General features: G+C 35.1%; 1 protein-coding gene across 1 annotated transcript in view; it reads left to right on the top strand.

The window, feature by feature from the left end:
* EEA1 (early endosome antigen 1) overlaps nucleotides 1-17,190 on the top strand; it is a 165,493-nt gene that overhangs the window by 112,969 nt on the left and 35,334 nt on the right. Inside the window, 6 exon segments of the mRNA XM_017868342.1 lie at nucleotides 6,095-6,217; nucleotides 6,219-6,296; nucleotides 8,900-9,100; nucleotides 12,006-12,119; nucleotides 13,684-13,839; nucleotides 15,952-16,091. Coding sequence (XP_017723831.1) covers nucleotides 6,095-6,217; nucleotides 6,219-6,296; nucleotides 8,900-9,100; nucleotides 12,006-12,119; nucleotides 13,684-13,839; nucleotides 15,952-16,091 — 812 coding nt within the window.

Raw genomic sequence — 17,190 nt, 5'->3', positions numbered from 1 at the left:
TGTTTTAATTATTATTATTATTATTTTTTATTTATTTATTTATTTTTTTTTTTGAGGCCGAGTCTCGCTCTTTCGCCCAGGCTGGAGCTGGAGTGCAGTGGCGCTATCTCTGCTCACTGCAAGCTCCGCCTCCCGAGTTCACGCCTTTCTCCTGCCTCAGCCTCCCGAGTAGCTGGGACTGCAGGCGCCCGCCACTGTACCCGGCTAATTTTTTGTGTTTTTAGTGGAGACGGGGTTTCACCAGGATGGTCTTGGTCTCCTGACCTCGTGATCCGCCCGCCTCTGCCTCCCAAAGTGCTGGGATTACAGACGTGATCCACCGTGCCTGACGTTTCACTGTGCTCAGCACTGTGAATAGACAGAGTACTTGCCCTCTAGGAGATGGCAATCTAATGATATGTACGTAGAAACAATATTGTAGTTTGAGGGAGGCAATAAATAATATGCCTTTCTCTTCTGAGCTTGGAGAGTGGCATGGGAGTCAGATGAATAGAGATCAAAATACTGGATTCATTTATTTGTTCTTTTATTCAGTTAGTCAAAAAACATTTATTAACCTCTACTCTCAGCCAAGGAACTGATTTTGTGAACTTAGCAGTGAACAAAACAGACAAAAATATCTGCTCTCATGGAGCTTAGTGAGAGAGGCAACGATAACCAACGTAAATAGGCAAAATATATAGCATGTTAAATGGTGATAAGTGCTATAAAGATGAAGGAAGGAGGGATGAGGAGTTGGAAGTGTTTTGGGGGGACCAAAGTTGGGACTGCAGTGTTAGGCTTCTTTGAAAAGATGAAAGACCTGAAGGAAGGAGAAGCCTGTGATTCAGAGAGAAGAACATTAGTACATTAAATGGTGCAGAGGCAGGAGCATGTCTCAAGAATAACGGGAAGTCAGGGCTGGAGTGGGAGAGTGTTAGAAGAGTTAAAAAGGGCAGGTCATAGATCTCACAGGATATCAGAACCTCTAGTGCCTTATAGGTAATTTTAAGGACTTTATTTTACTTTGAGTTAAGATGAGAAACCATTGGAGGGTTCTGAGCAAAGCAGTGATATGATTTGACTTGTGATTTCACAGAATTATTCTGGCTGATGTATTGAGAGTAGACTGTACAGGTACATAAGTAGAAGCATAGAAATTAGCTAAAAGGCTACTACAATAATCCAGATAAGAAATGATGTAGCTTGGATTAGAGTGGTAGTGAGAAGTCAGATTCTAGTTTTGCTTTAAAGGTAAAGCTGACTGATTTATTATAGAGTATTCAGAGAGAACTTAAGGGTGACTCCAAGGATTTTAGTCTGGGCATTTAGAAGGATGGAGACCAGACAAAATGAAGATGGAGAATCCCACTGGATTTGGCAATATGGAGGTCATCGATGACCTTGATTAGGATGATTTGCATAAAGAAGTGAGACAGAAACCTGATTGGAGAGGGTTCAAGAGAGAATGGAAAGAAAAAAGTTTGATAGAGTGAATATAGATAACTCTAGGAGCTTTATTGTAAAGGTCAAGGAAGAAATGGCAATAGTAAAGCAAGTGTGAAGAATTTGGTATAAGTCAGCAGCCAAGTGGGCTTTCTTATACTGTACCCAGAATTAACTTTATTAGTTTAACCACAAAGCTAGAAATGGCAGCCTTTCACCTTTTTGCAGACAGATTGTCTGTCAGACTGAGGGAACAGCAGGGACTCAGTTGAACATGATTATTTGTTCCTTATTCTACACTATCCAATAAGTTTACATTCTTATTCCCTGGGGAGGAATACAGAAAGGATGAAAGACGGACCAGGCAACGTCCCTCATTATGGAAACATGAAAAGTCCTCACAACTAACAAAAGAGATGTAATGAGTCTAGTTCTAGGTGTGTATATGTATATAAAATTATTACGGTGGCATAGAGAATAGTTACCTAACCCAAACAGAGTCTGGAAAAGAGCAGCCATGGAAAACTTTTTAAAAGTGACAATCTGAGCACAAATGAGTAGATATTTCTGGGGTACAGAGATGGTGGTAGTGAGAAGTTTACTCCAGGTAGAATTTACAAGGATGAAGGATACTGAAGCTAGTGTGAACTAAGCTCTTAGGTTTTGCTGTACCTTGAAGTGTAAGTTAGAGATTACTTAAGAAGTCAGAGCATTAGATATGGGTAAGTTTATAGAAGATCTCATGTGACATTTGTATTTCAAGATGGAAAGATTTTGAAGATGGAAAGGTATTGAAGGTCTTAAGAAAGAATTGCCATAGTCAGATTTGCTTTTTAAATTATTCTTGTTGATGTGTGCAAGATGGATTTGGGTGGGAATATTCTGGAATGAAGTGAATTAAAAGACTAATATATGCAGCAGTTCAGATGAAAAATAATACTGGTCTTAGTTCAAGCAGTTGTTGAAGTCGTAGGGACAAATGTGAGAAATACTTATAAGGTAAAAATAAATGAACAGCACCGGTTGACTTAATAGATAAAAGGGATGAGGGAGAAGGGATGTGACTTCCAGGTTGATAGCGTTGGGTGCATGGTAAATGGAGGTGTCATCAGCTGTGTTAGTGAATGTGATACAAATGGCCATCTCATAGGGCAATGCGATGTGTTCAGTTTAGGACGTGTCTTGAGGCACCAGTGCGATATATTTAATATTTAAAGCTTGGAGGAGGGAATCGTGTTATATATGTTAACTGAGAGAGACATCAGAATATATGAAGTAAATGGAATTATTAGAGTAGATGTGATCAGCCAGAAGAGAGAGTATAGTGAGAAAAATAGATAATTGGTAACATAAGACTTCTGAGAAACACCAGCCCTTAAGGGATGACTAGTTAGAAGAAGAGCAGCCCCAGGAAGAGTGAGAATGGTCAGAGTAATTAAGAAGAACCTGCAGAGTGGAAGCCAAAGGAATAGGAAGGGTCGAAAGTTAGGGGTAATCAGCACCTTCAAATGTGGGTTTGTGTGGTGGCGATGCTCAGTATAATAAATGAAAAATACCAATTAGATTAAGCAATTAAGTAAATTGATAATGTTGCTAAACATAATTTCAGTAAAGTAATAGAGGTGAAAATCTGATTGTCGATTAATGAGTAAATGAGAGATGAGGAAATTAGGAATGTAAATATAAATTATTTTTGAAATGTCAGTGTAAATTGTTTAAAGACTGGGCAGAAACTGGAGGGGGATGTGTCCTGGGGAGTGTTTTTGAGAATAAGAGAGACCTGGACATGTCTATAGTCTAGGACAAAGGGATTCATAGGGAGGGAGTTATTAAGGCTATTGGGGGAGAAGCGGCTGAGGGAATAAGGTATTGTTAAGAAGCTACGATGTTACTGATACACTGGGGGAGGGTGAAATTAAACTCATCCACTGAAGCTTGAGGAAAGGAGGTAAATATGGAGTGGGGCATATATACATAGCTCCATATATCTATATATATAAATATATGTATATATTGTTATATGTATATCTATATATGTCTCATGGATCAGAAGAAGAGTAGTAGGAGATGAGTTTAGAGCATTGGAAAAAGAATGTGGTTAATTGAAGGTTTCTTGTTAAATTCTCGTTTATAATAATATAGATTTATATTATTAAACATAGTTCTAATTAATTGTATGTGTATATAATATATATACACATATTATTTTATATAAAATTATTTTTTTGAAAATCAAGATTGATCATTCCTGAAAATCTCATGTTTCTTGATAAAGTTGGAGATAGTAATAGCTGAATATCAGGCAAGCAGAGATTGAGAATGTAGAGATCATATGGAATCTTTTAAGTAGTTGTTGAGGGGAATATTTGAGAGTGAGGACCTCATTCAAATAAAAAACTTGACAAGATAATTCTGAATATATACTGTAATGGAAGTTGAAACCAGAACGAGAAATTTGTAGTAGCACCAATCTATGGAACTTTGTGATTTTACTCCAATAGTGCTTAGAAGTATAGGAATGGAGAATTGGGCTTTTTTGGGAGTGGCTCTTGGAAATTTTTGGGTGGAAGGAAATGGACAATGTGGTTGAAAGAATAGTTAAGGTTAGGTCATATCTATATAGGAAGTTCACGAAGAAAAGCTAGGCATATGCTGAATATGTTAGAAGGAAATTGACATCTCTGACATTGAATAACAGAAATTAGGTCATTAAATTGGAAGGCAGTAAGTTGTGGTCATAGAGTAGGATAGTTAGAAATTTCTAGCTGGAAGAATTTCAGGTGGTTACAAATCCTATATGAGTGTGTGAAATGTGGAATGAGTAAAGGTCCAGGAATTAAGATGATATGAATGTTGAGGCTATGCTCTTAATTATTTATGTATTTTGTATTTCCCAGGAAATTGGCAGAAATTGGGATTGAGAGAAAGACTAAATCAGGTCTCAAGTCTTCAGTGAATGAGGTAGGGATTTATAGATGATAGCAACAAAAAGTAGAGAGTAGAATAAGTAAATGGCATAATCCCCAGAGCAACACGAAGCTTTCACATGAGGGAGAGAGTAATGGCAGTGAAACACCAGGAAAAGGTCACCCTCCTCTGCTTGCCCAGTGGAATAGATGTTACTGACCAGAGCAGGGTGAGGGGTGAGGGAGAATTGGCATCTGTAAAGGGAGAATCAAATTTCAGTTAAGACTTGGAAACAGAGTGACTACATATCTATATCTATACATCTATATCTGTATATCTATATCTAGATATGTAGATATATATCTACTATGTAACAAGCCTGCTCATTCTGCACAAGTATCCCAGAGCTTAAAGTGTATGTATAAATATCTATATCTATATCTACATCTTTCTATAGTAGATATATCTATATCTACTATCTCTATCTCTAGATATAGATATAGATATAGATATTTATAGATACACTATAAGCTCTGGGATACTTGTGCAGAATGAGCAGGTTTGTTACATAGTTACACATGTGGCCATGGTGGTTTTCTGCATCCATCAACCCGTCATCTAGGTTTTAAGCCCCACATGCATTAGGTATTTGCTCTAATGTTCTCCCTCTCCTTGCCCCGCAACCCCCAACAGGCCCCGGTGTGTGATGTTCCCCTCCCTCAGAGTGACTTTTATGGAAAGAAGCTTAGGCCTGGAATTCTGATTCCAGATTAGTGGAATGTAGAGAGAGAAGTTATCTATCAGTGGCAGGAACAGAGACTGAGAGGCAGAGAGGTTTGGTTGCCTTTTGTCATTTGACCAAAACTTAGAAGGATGAGAAGTATGCTTGAAAGTGACTGATCTCAAATATTTTAATATTGGCACAAATCATGAGAGTACCACATGGTTGCTGGGTCTGTGTCAGCAGAGTGGTGTGAAAGTAAAAGAAGAGGGATCCCTTGCTGTATCGATAGAAGAGTTCTTTTAGTGTATTGAAGTGAGCCTGCATGTATATGTGATTTAGAGTGTAATAATTTATTTTTCTATTCATTCAGTGACTTTTTAGAATATATGTGTCAAATATCTTGGATATATCAATGCCTAAGACACAGAAATCATTTTTAGAGTATACGTTTTAACGGAGGGTGGTTGGAGTGAGGCAGATCAGCATGACAAATAAGCAAATTATTTAGTGTGTTGGAAAGTAAGCATGGAAAGAAAATGATAACCAAGATAGGGAATATTGGGAAAGGCTGAAATTTTAAATGGAATGGTCAGAATAGTCCTAATTAAGAAGGTGATGTTTGAGCAAACATTTGAACGGGGAGTAAACTATATGACTGTGTGGGGGAAGAGTTCCAGGCAGAAGGAGTAATTAGTACACTAAGGCTTCGAGGTGGGAGTGTGCCTAGTGTGAGATTGAGTCTCATGTGTCTGAAATTAGGGTCAGAAAAAGAGTAGTAGCAGGAGGTCATATTAGAGTGTTAGAAAAAAATGTGGTTGACAGTTTTTTGTTAAATTCTAGCTTATAATGATATAGATTTATATTATTAAATATATAGTTCTAAGTGCTTAACTAAATTTACCATGTTAAAATGTAATAGTTTTAAGAAAATGTAAGACTGAGAATTTGAGTGATGGAATTTATTGTTAGTCATTTTATGTTTGAGGAATAACTTTTTAATTCTCTATTCTTAAAGTAGTGGTTTTCAATTCTTTACAGAATGATTTGGAACAAGTTCTACGTCAAATTGGCGATAAGGACCAAAAGATCCAGAACCTTGAAGCTTTATTACAGAAGAGTAAAGAAAATATTTCATTACTAGAAAAGAAAGAGAAGATCTTTATGCAAAATTCAGGCTGGTGAAGGAGAGACTGCTGTTCTTAACCAGTTACAAGAAAAAAACCATACACTACAGGAGCAAGTAAGCTTGTAAAATATATTATATTTCTAAAATTTACTTCTGTCTCTCTAAGTCTTACTAAGTGCTTATTTAAATGATTCTTCATTCTTGCTCTTTTTAGCACATTTTAAATGTTACATATTTTTATGACAAATAGCATCTCATGTACCTTAAGAGGCAGATTACTATTGTAGTGAAACATGATTTGACAAAGGAAAATTTCTCAGTTCATGTCCCTGGATGTAAGTGTGACTATGAATAAATCATTTTACGTTGTTAGCTCACTGGAAAAACAGAAATATTAATAGTGTATACTTGCTTAATGGCATTTTGTGATGTTTAAAAAAAAAGAATAATGAAATGTATTCATAAATTGAAGATATTAATCAAGAGTTAGTTTTTACTGTGTATTAATATACAGACTTAATAGTAACATATTTTGATAAAGTATATGTCTTTGCATCATGTATAGCCAATAATAATTTTGATAAGTTGCCTTAATGTTTCAACATTAAAATGTAGTTTAAGAAAAGTTTATAAAATTTAGATAAATACATTTTCAAACAAAAAAGAATTTACAGTTGCTTTTTTGGAAGAATTGTGTAATAAGAGAGTTATTATTTAAACGAGAAAATATTTGAAACAAAGTGTCAGAAGGCCATATCACTTTTCTAATTTTAGAATTAGAATATAACAGATTTCCCTCCAAATTTCAAAGTTAGTTTTGAAGAATTCTTTAGGTTAGTTTTTGGTTGTATACAACTTGGCGTTGCTTATCATATAAATATGGTCAGGAAGCCATGCGTTCATTTTAAAGAATAAATTAAAATAAATCTGTTTCTGGCCATATTGGCATAGTTAATACCTATTTAACTCTGCTACCATAAATACCAAGAAAAGTGGAAAAAATGTACAAAACCACTGTTTTCAGACATTGGGCAATAGGCAGTGCAGGACTGTGATCCCTGAGAGAAGAGAAACAAGTGATATGAACTCTTTGACCACGCTAGCTTTTGATCCAGAGACATTTTCCAGACTGTGGCACAGCTTGGGGGAACCTAAGGAAAGCCCAGTGGTCTATGTGAGATATTAAATTAAATTGAGAGATTGAAGTTCAGGGAGGTTAAGGCAGATTGAATTTGTAGGGTAGGATACCAGAAAGGAAAGAGCAGTACAGAGAAAAAGCTTCAGTAATCTGCTTAGGAATCCACTTGAGGCTTTGTTGAATGCCAAGTTTTGTATTTGTAAAGTAGGATTCTATGAGGCCAGACAATGAATACTATCAAGGAGCTACAGGCTGAAAAATTACTAGTGCTTACACAAGACTGGGAGATGTTCAGGTTCCAGTCAATCAGAAGAAAGGTGTGGCTGAACACTTTGGGAGTATTTAGTAGACATATCAGAGATGTCATAACTTAGGAGAGGAGTAAGGCTAAACTAGCCCTAGAGTAAAAGCTGCCATACACCTGACCTTACAAAGTGTAAAAAAAAACCTGAAAAGGATCCAGTAGAACCACAAATATATTAAATACATGCTGGGACAAAACATTCTTTGAAAGAAGACAACAAAATCGAGAGTGGTCACAATAAATAGTGAAAGATTACTACACATATGAAGAAACAGAAACAATGTGAGCCGTGACCAGGAGAGAAATTATTCAGTGGGAACAGACCCTAAAGTAAGAGATGATAGAGTCACCAGACAAGTACTTTAAAACAGCTCTTCAAATATGCTTATGGATAGAAACAAAAAACTATAATGATGGAGACAGAAGCGGAAATAGCTGGGTGCAGTAACTTGTGCCTGTAATCCCAGCTACTCTAGAGGCCGAAGTGAAAGGATCACTTGAGCCCAGGAGTGAGCTATCACTGTGCTACTGCACTCCAGCCTGGGTGATGGAGTGAGACCCTGTCTCTTTTAAAAAAAAAAAAAAAAATAAAATTGAACTTTTAGAGATAAAACAAAAATATGTGAAATGAAAATTTTATTGGATGTACTTAATAGATTAAGCAAGTAGAAAACAGTATCAGTGAACATAAAAAGTCAAATGACTTGGATTTTATCTAAATTTAAAAAAAGTATGCTCTTCAAAAGATACCATTATGAAAATAAAAGCCATAACACAGAATGGGAGAAAACATTTGCAATACATGTATCTGACAATTCAGAAATGCCCAGATATATAAAGAAATCTTGTTACTTAACCAAATCAGTGATTGGCTGGAGTTAGAGATGGGATGGGAGGAATGACTGCAGAAGGGCATAAGGAAACATTCTGGAATAATGGAAATGTTCTTTATCTTGATTGTGGTGATGGCTAGTTAAATGAGTGTATGCATTCATCAAATCTCAAATTGTACAACTTCAGTTGAATGAATTTTATATAACTTACAGCTCAATAAAGATTATTTTAAAAGGAATATCAGTCTTTGAATTTAATGTTATTTCTTGGTATTTGAGATACTATGTTGACGTATTTTGGAAAAGTGAATAATTTTACCTGAAAAAATTTGAGATAAACTATCATAAAGCAGTTTAATATTCTCATGGCTCTTAAATTTAGGTTTCTGAATTTTTGTTATATCATTTGTGAACTTCATGATTAATCTTACTTGTATAACAGGTAACTCAACTAACAGAGAAGCTGAAGAATCAGTCAGAAAGCCATAAACAAGCCCAGGAGAATTTGCATGACCAGGTACAAGAGCAGAAGGCACATCTTAGAGCTGCACAAGACCGTGTGCTTTCTCTAGAAACCAGTGTCAATGAATTAAATAGTCAATTAAATGAAAGCAAGGAGAAGGTCTCCCAGCTTGACATACAGGTAATATTAAATTTAATGTTTGTATAAAGCACCAGTTTTAGACCATCAAATGTTTTAAATTCTGTTTCTATCTCTTTTTGCCTTGCATATTAATTGAAAAAAATTTGAAATAGGAATTAGATAAAGGCTATATCTAGACAATTAGTTGAACTTTCCTGTTTGACTTTCTCATCCGCTTCCCCCTCTCTGTCTTTCTCTCCCTCCTCCCTTCCGTCTTCTTCTCACTCTTCCTCTCTCCCCTCCCTCTCTCTGTCTCTCTCTCTCTCTCTCTCTCTCTCTCTCTCTCTCTCTCTCCTCTCTCTCTTTCTCTGGCTCTTGCTCTCAGGTGTGCTCTGTCTCTCCTCAAGCTACACTTGGTGAAATCACTAAATCTTTGAGATTTTCCTTGTTTTGATCGTGCCATTATTGTGTTTGATATTCAAATTAGTTTGATATTATACCTTTAGATTTCTATGTTAAATATTTTTTTACTTTGATTTTTTAAATCTTCCTTTATAAGTCTGGGAAATAAGGAATATAATAAAATAATATGACTGGCATACTTATTAGAACTTGGAGAGAATATACATTTCTTTCTTTTTTAAAAAATTATTTGCTAGATGAATTATATGATAGCCTGTTATGTGGATGTCCAATGTAAGGGGGAGGGGAATGGGGAGGGAATGGGGGTCTAGGGACAATGTGAATGTACTAATGTATTAGGACAGTCTGTGATTCTTTCTGCGTTGCAAGGTCCTTTCCTTTACAAAAGATTGCCCTTCCACTGCTATTCATTTCAGAACTAATTCCAACAATGAGATCAGCCCATTTTTTTTGTTACTATCATTGCTCCCATTATCACCTTGACAGTAACTTCTTCTTTGTCATTACTCTGAAAAATGTTACCTGTAGATATTTTTTAAGTTTTTGAGGCTTTTTTCAAAGCTACTTTAACTTCTTTATGAACTAGTGTTAGTTCATAAAGTAGGATGTATGGCCTTACTTTTCTTTTGAGAATTAGGACCCTGAGAAAAACCTAGTGCTTTAAGTGGTATTATTAATAAAAGAGTGTCAACCAAAAGTGCTTAGCCAAAGGGTATTAGCTGTAGCCAGCTGTAGCTTAACTGTTAGGGTAATGTTTTTTTCTGGAGTGTCCCTTTAACTCTACAAATGAGGCTTTTAAGCTGTTTCTCAGTTTTAAGTTCTATAATACACCTTTTGATCCCTACTTCCACAGTACTTCCTTGTGTGCATGATCAGGACAGCATCAAGGTACATTATTATGCACATGTATGAGGGCACTTCACTGCTTTTACTGTTTTAAGGGCTTTAATGCAAAAGTTGCAACAATTGTAGCCTTGTAGTAATTGGTGCTTAGTCTTTGCCTGTAAAAAGGGCAAAGAGAGGGGCTGGCTATATGAATAGCCACATTTCCCCCCCCATCAGAAGCCTTTCTAAAATAAGGCAAACCAGTGGAGCAATTACTTAATTTCCCCCAAACTTTCTTTCTATGCTACATAACTTTTGGAATATACATATATTCCATTAGTTGAAGCATGCTGTATAAAAAAGATCATGAGTGATTATTATATGTTAAAATATTTCATGAATTTTTGGTTCCTCAGATAGATGAAATGCCGTATGTAAATAAAGCTGACTTCTGCAAAAATATATTTGTAGTCTATGCTATATATTCATCAGTATAGATTTACTATGTATTGTTTAAAGGGAAGATTTCTTTAGTTTTCACCTTTAAATCAATGTAGATGTATATACCTTGATGTAACTATTATTTCTGTGAAAATTATTTCGATATTGAGAAAAAATTTGAATTTTTCCTTCAGCTTGTAATTATCCATACAATGTAAATCTTGGATTTCGTATGTTCATTGATCCTCTCTTCAACCAGCTAAAAGAATGCTCCCCCAATTTTTACTGTTTTCTCAAAATATGTTAATTTTAAATATATGTTTTTACATATATATTTTATTTTTTGCTTTTCTTTCTTTTTTTATTTCTGAGACAGAGTCTTGCTCTGTCACCAGGCTGGAGTGCAGTGGCGTGATCTCAGCTCACTGCAACCTCCACCTCCCAGGTGAAAGCGATTCTCCTGCCTCAGCCTCCCGAGTAGCTGGGACTACAGGTGCGTGCCACCATGCCCAGCTAATTTTTGTATTTTTAGCAGAGACGGGGTTTCACCATGTTGGCCAGGATGCTCTCGATCACTTGACCTAGTGATCTGCCTGCCTTGGCTTCCCAAAGTGCTGGGATTACAGGTGTGAGCTACCGCACCTGGCCTATTTTTTGCTTTTCGTATTTGAGGTGAGTTGTACTAAAGGTATTCAAACACTTAGTTACTTTTGATAACAAGATAGATCTTTGTGCTTGTTTGATTTTATCGGCAGCCTTGAATTTTTAATGTTTAATATTTTGACTGAGCATCAGAAATAAAACCCTTTAAGTGAGAAGTTATCAGGGAATACTGAATTTTACAAAGTGCCAGTTGTCTGGCTGAGTCCTTAAATTCTGTAATTCTTGATTAACTTTGGAGTCATCATTTTTGGGGGCATGGTTATTTACTTTATCATAATAGTGGTAGACTTTCAGTTATTCACTTCTGAAAAACACAGTGGCATTTTCCTGGAAAACAGTGTACCTTTTGTTTCTTAGCAAAGGAATACTGAAGTGTTTTGGAATCATATAAGGATATCTTTTTATTGTTTATCCAGCATTATTAGGAGTCTTCTCCCCTGTCATTCCTATTTTGGGAATTTTCACATGCATATTTTTCAATATATAAATCCATTTGTTTCTGTGAATGACTTAATTTTTAAATAGTTTGTTTAGTCACAAAAGCAGTGTGCATTCAAGCAAGAGGAAATCAAGAACTAAATATAAATTAAATAATTTATAAATTTTATTACAGATTAAAGCCAAAACCGAACTGTTGCTATCAGCAGAAGCAGCAAAAACTGCCCAAAGAGCTGATCTTCAGAATCATTTGGACACAGCTCAAAATGCATTACAAGATAAACAGCAGGTAGGGAAACAGATGCAATTTCATACTATCTACCACCTAGTGCTTTGATAGATAAACAGATTGCAAACATGTAAAGACGATACCTAGTTTTGTATAATCTTGTGATAGACTTGCTTATCCCCCTTAATTTCTCCATGAGTTCAGAACCAGTTGAGTAGTAAAGGTGAGGGTCACATAGATGGAGATAAAAATAACAGCTTTGTTTTTGATAAAGCTCTACTAGTGTGCAGCTGTGGTTGGTTTCCTGATACTGTCCTTCTCCCCTAGCCTAGACCTTGGTGTAGAGCAGTAATATTTACTCCTAACTTTTGAATTGTTGCCTCATCCCTTCAAGTGTTGGTGATTGGAAGGGGCAGACCTCCACATTTGCTTTTAGTAGGTAGACTGGACCATGACCCAAATGTACTTGCCACTTGGAAGTGGGAAAAGGAACACTATATATTCTACCTCAGTTGTAAGAGTTACTCGTTTCTTGGGAATAGGAGGAAGTGAGGAGCTGGAGGGAATACAGAAGCAGTACTCTGGTAGAATAGAAGCATCCTACTTTTAGGGTCAAGGTGAATGTTGCTGGTAGATTTTTCTTAGCTTTTACCAGTAGAAATTTTTAAATTTTACTGGCTATTCAGAGAGTAATATTAGTTATTGGTCTTTCGGATTTTTTTCTTTTCTTTTGAGATGGAGTTTTGCTCTTGCTGCCCAGGCTGGAGTGCAATGCTGTAATCTTGGCTTACTGCAACCTCCACCTCCCGGATTCAAGCAATTCTCCTGCCTCAGCCTCCCAAGTAGCTGGGATTACAGGCATGTGCCACTGTGCCTGGCTAATTTTGTATTTTTAATAGAGACAGAGTTTCACCATGTTGGTCAGGCTGGTCTCGAACTCCGACCTCAGGTGATCCACCCACCTTGGCCTCCCGAAGTGCTGGTATTATAGGGGTGAGCCACCACACCTGGCTTTATTGGTCCATTTTTTAAAAAACAATACAGAAGTATATCAAGTTAAAAAACAGAACAAAACGGTTTTCTATATTTACCCTTTACCGAAAACCCATTTGAATGGAATGTTTGCTGTTAAATTTGGTATGTGTCCTACTTTTGGTACATAGTCGATTTACTAGTAATTTTTATTTATTTATTTTTTGTGCAACTGAATATTCCAAATGAATTGAAAAGCATCATAGATGTAATCACTGTAACTTTTTTAAAATAGTTTTAAAATGGTGTCTTGAACATTGAAAATATTTAATTATAATATAAAAGTGTTACTTTATTATTAGCCCGGCTAATATTCTGTTTTGGCTCCTAAAATGATTCTTCCTAAATAAACACTGGAAAGTTATTAAACTGTTATACATATAAACTTAGGATCTCAGACTACGCAAGAATTGAGTTCATGTTGTTTATACTGGTAGGTAAGTATAGCCTCTGATATATCATTGGACTTATCTGAGCTCTTACTCCAAATATTTTTTTAAATAAAATTAGAGTTTTCAATTTTACTTTGAATATTTGGCCACTATGATATAGTAAACTTACCAAAGTTTTCTTCAACTGTACTTTTCTAAAGGAGTTAAATAAGATTACTACTCAGTTGGATCAGGTCACTGCAAAGTTACAAGACAAGCAAGAACATTGCAGTCAGCTGGAAAGTCATCTTAAAGAATATAAAGAGAAACACCTCTCTTTAGAACAGAAAACTGAAGAGCTAGAAGGTCAAATTAAGGTTTGTATAAAAGAAGTTGAATTTAGTTATATTTTCTACTTCAGTAGCAATGGAATCTCTTGACCTACATGGAATCAAAGATTTTTAATTAACAAAGAAAGGTGAAGTTGTGGTATAAAATTTTTTTAATTACTTGTAATTTTCATGTCTTAATTTTGAATTATATCTTTATTTTTAATTTCTTCCTTAATGAACATCTTTTATAAATGACAGTCAACTTACATACTGATTCCATTGTAATGTGTTACTTTTTCTAAAGACAGCTAACCAGAGATCTACTCTACAATTACAAGGAACTTACCAATTTTTTGTTGTGAAGTCTTTTCTATTCCTTCATTCTTCCATCTCTTACCAACTTACTCCAATATCACATTTCAGATATGGTAGACTTTTTCCTTTTTAGAACTTTATACCCTTTGGACTTTGCTTCTAACTTAGTAACACATTGAGACTATGGTAAACAGCATCTTACTTTAACACAACGCCAAGTGAATGTGTTGATTTACTGAAGAGATAAGATGATTAGACATCTCAGAAGGATTTGACCTGAGTTTTTGTGTCCTTTAAATTAGAACCACTTGCTGCTTAACTGCCTTTGGCTAAAATAAAAAATGAAAATAAATTTAAAAAATTGGAGCTACTATCAGTTAAACAAAAACTGATCAAGTTACTCTGTATATGTAACTTACACTTCCACAACCCACTGAAGCATGTGTGTATGATTTTAGAGTCATGAAATGTATACATGTACATACATACCAATATAGTAAGGGGGAATAATTACATTTACAATTCTAAAGATTCCTTTTTTTCTTTATGGAAAATGATAATAGCAAAGGCAGAGTACTTTAGGCATGGTTAAAAATAATAGAAGTATTATTTTACTGCAAAGTGTCTAATGAGTATTCTGTTTGGGTACCTATTAAAACAGTGGTTATTTAGAACTGAGTTTTATTGTGATTATCAGCTCTAACACTTCATAATTATCATTTTAGGGAGTATTTTATATTTTTATATAGACATGTAGAATTAATTTAGTTACATCAAATATATTTTATTTAGTGAATATTTTCAGTGTAGGTCAATGGTAAGGGTTACAGGTACCAATCAGTTTATAAAATATTTAGTGTGCAAAATCACTACCACTGCAAGGAAATACATTGTGTAAAGCTTTTCAAAGTTACATTTAACAGTTTGATTTTGTAAATTTGTAAAACCACACACATAATTACATGTATACATGTGAGATGCAAACTATATTCTGAAGAACAATGTCATCATCTAGTCTAAGAGATTAAAGAAACAAAATCAGGAACTTAATTGGCTTTATATTTAGGATCAGTAGGTGTTAATGAGAAGGAGTACATGAGAACTTCATTTTAGTTTTAAATATCTTATAATTACATCAGTGTTTTTAACTGTGACTATAAAAGATAATATGTTTTAAGTGAGTACATTAGTGAACCTGTTATTTTTTCATACTTGAGTTTATAACTTTTACTGAGGTAATAACTATTTATGTTTCTATGTTTCTTTTAAGTTGATTGCTTTATTCAGAATTAATTTTTTTTCTTTTTTTTGAGATGGAGTCTTATTCTGTTGCTCAGGCTGGAGTGTAGTGGTGCGATCTCAGCTCACTGCAACCTCTGCCTCCTGGGTTCAAGCCATTCTCCTGCCTCAGCCTCTTGAGTAGCTGGGACTACAAGCACGGTCCACCACGCCTGGCTAATTTTTGTTTTTTTTTTTTAGTAGAGACAGAGTTTCATCATGTTGGCCAGGCTGGTCTCGAACTTCTGGCCTCAAGTGATCTGCCTGCCTCTGCCTCCCAAGGTGATGGGATTACAGGTGTGAGCCACTGCACCCGGCCAAGAATTAATTTTAAACATCAACACTTAGTGGCTGTCTATCATGTATAAAGCTTTCTGCTGGGTCTTCTGAAAGATTTTAAAATAAATAACACCCTTAGTAATGGTTTCAGAATATGTTTTTTATTATAATAAATATTTTATGTTTTTTTGTGTGTCATACCTGTTTGAATATAAACAAATGTTATAATATTTAATAATGGTTGATAATTACTAAAATGGCTACCATACCATATTTCTTTCATAGAAACTAGAAGCTGATAGTCTCGAAGTTAAAGCAAGCAAGGAGCAGGCTTTGCAAGATCTACAACAGCAAAGACAGCTGAACACAGATTTAGAGCTTAGAGCCACAGAATTGAGTAAACAACTTGAAATGGAGAAAGAAATGTAAGCTAAACCACTTTACTTACAAATTAATGGAAAAGATTGTAAACTAGTATTAAAATTTCCTTCAGATTTGAATTTTGCTATCATCGTGCTTAAAGATTTATTAAATATTTATTTTGTGTTGATTTTATGAACTGATGTTAATGTGAATGAAAAAATAATGCCATCATAATATGGTTAAACTTCACTAGAAAGGACTGAAAACTTAGTTTTATAAAATTTGGATCATCCAGTCTCTTTTCAACAATGATATGGCGCTCATTTCTCTGGCATAAACCTTGTTTTGAGTTGTTCACAAATTTGAATAAATTACTGTAAAATTAAAAAATTCGGGGATATTTATGTGTTATCCAAAAGTAGTTAGACTTCTAGTTAGACCAAATAGGGAATGGATTCTTTCTTATAAGAAGTGATCTTCTCAGCCTGGGAAGCATAGCAAGATTGCTTGAGCTTGGGAGGTTGTGGCTGTCACACCACTGCACTCTAGCCTGGGCAACAAAGTGATACTCTATCTCAAAAAAAAAACAATGACCTCAGCTTTTTGATGCATTTTGACAGATTGTCTGTGTTTATGAAGACAAAGGAAATACAAAAACCAGTGTGCCTTCTTGTTTTTATTATTGGTGCAAAATTCACACATAGTTAAATGCACAGATTTTACATATGTACTCTGAGTTTTAATAAGTGTATATTCTGTTTGTCTATGCATCTAGCCACAGCCCCATATAGGACATTGTCATCACTCCAGAAGTTTTCTGACTTGCCCTTCTAGTCAATACCTTTCTTATCCTTTTCCTGTAGATAACCACAGTCTATGTGTCTACATGGTATCCTGACACCAGTATCATGGTGTTGGTACCTAATATCATAGTACCTAATATCATATAATTATGATATTGAAAGTTATAAATGTAGCTAAGTTGGTGTGGCATAACACACAAAAGAAACCGTAAGATATTTGTAATATACCATAAGATGCTAGCTTTATGATATTAGGTATTAATCCTTCACCTTTATTATTTTTCAAGATTGTCTTGACTCCTATAAGTTCATTGCTTTTCCATATACATTTTTGTATTAACATATCCATGTCTACAAA

Source organism: Rhinopithecus bieti, unplaced genomic scaffold, assembly GCF_001698545.2.
Source record: "Rhinopithecus bieti isolate Rb0 unplaced genomic scaffold, ASM169854v2 scaffold_2453, whole genome shotgun sequence".
Taxonomy (NCBI): domain Eukaryota; kingdom Metazoa; phylum Chordata; class Mammalia; order Primates; family Cercopithecidae; genus Rhinopithecus; species Rhinopithecus bieti.
The sequence above is the reverse complement of the archived record's forward strand: the minus strand, read 5'-3'. Positions and strand labels throughout refer to the sequence as shown.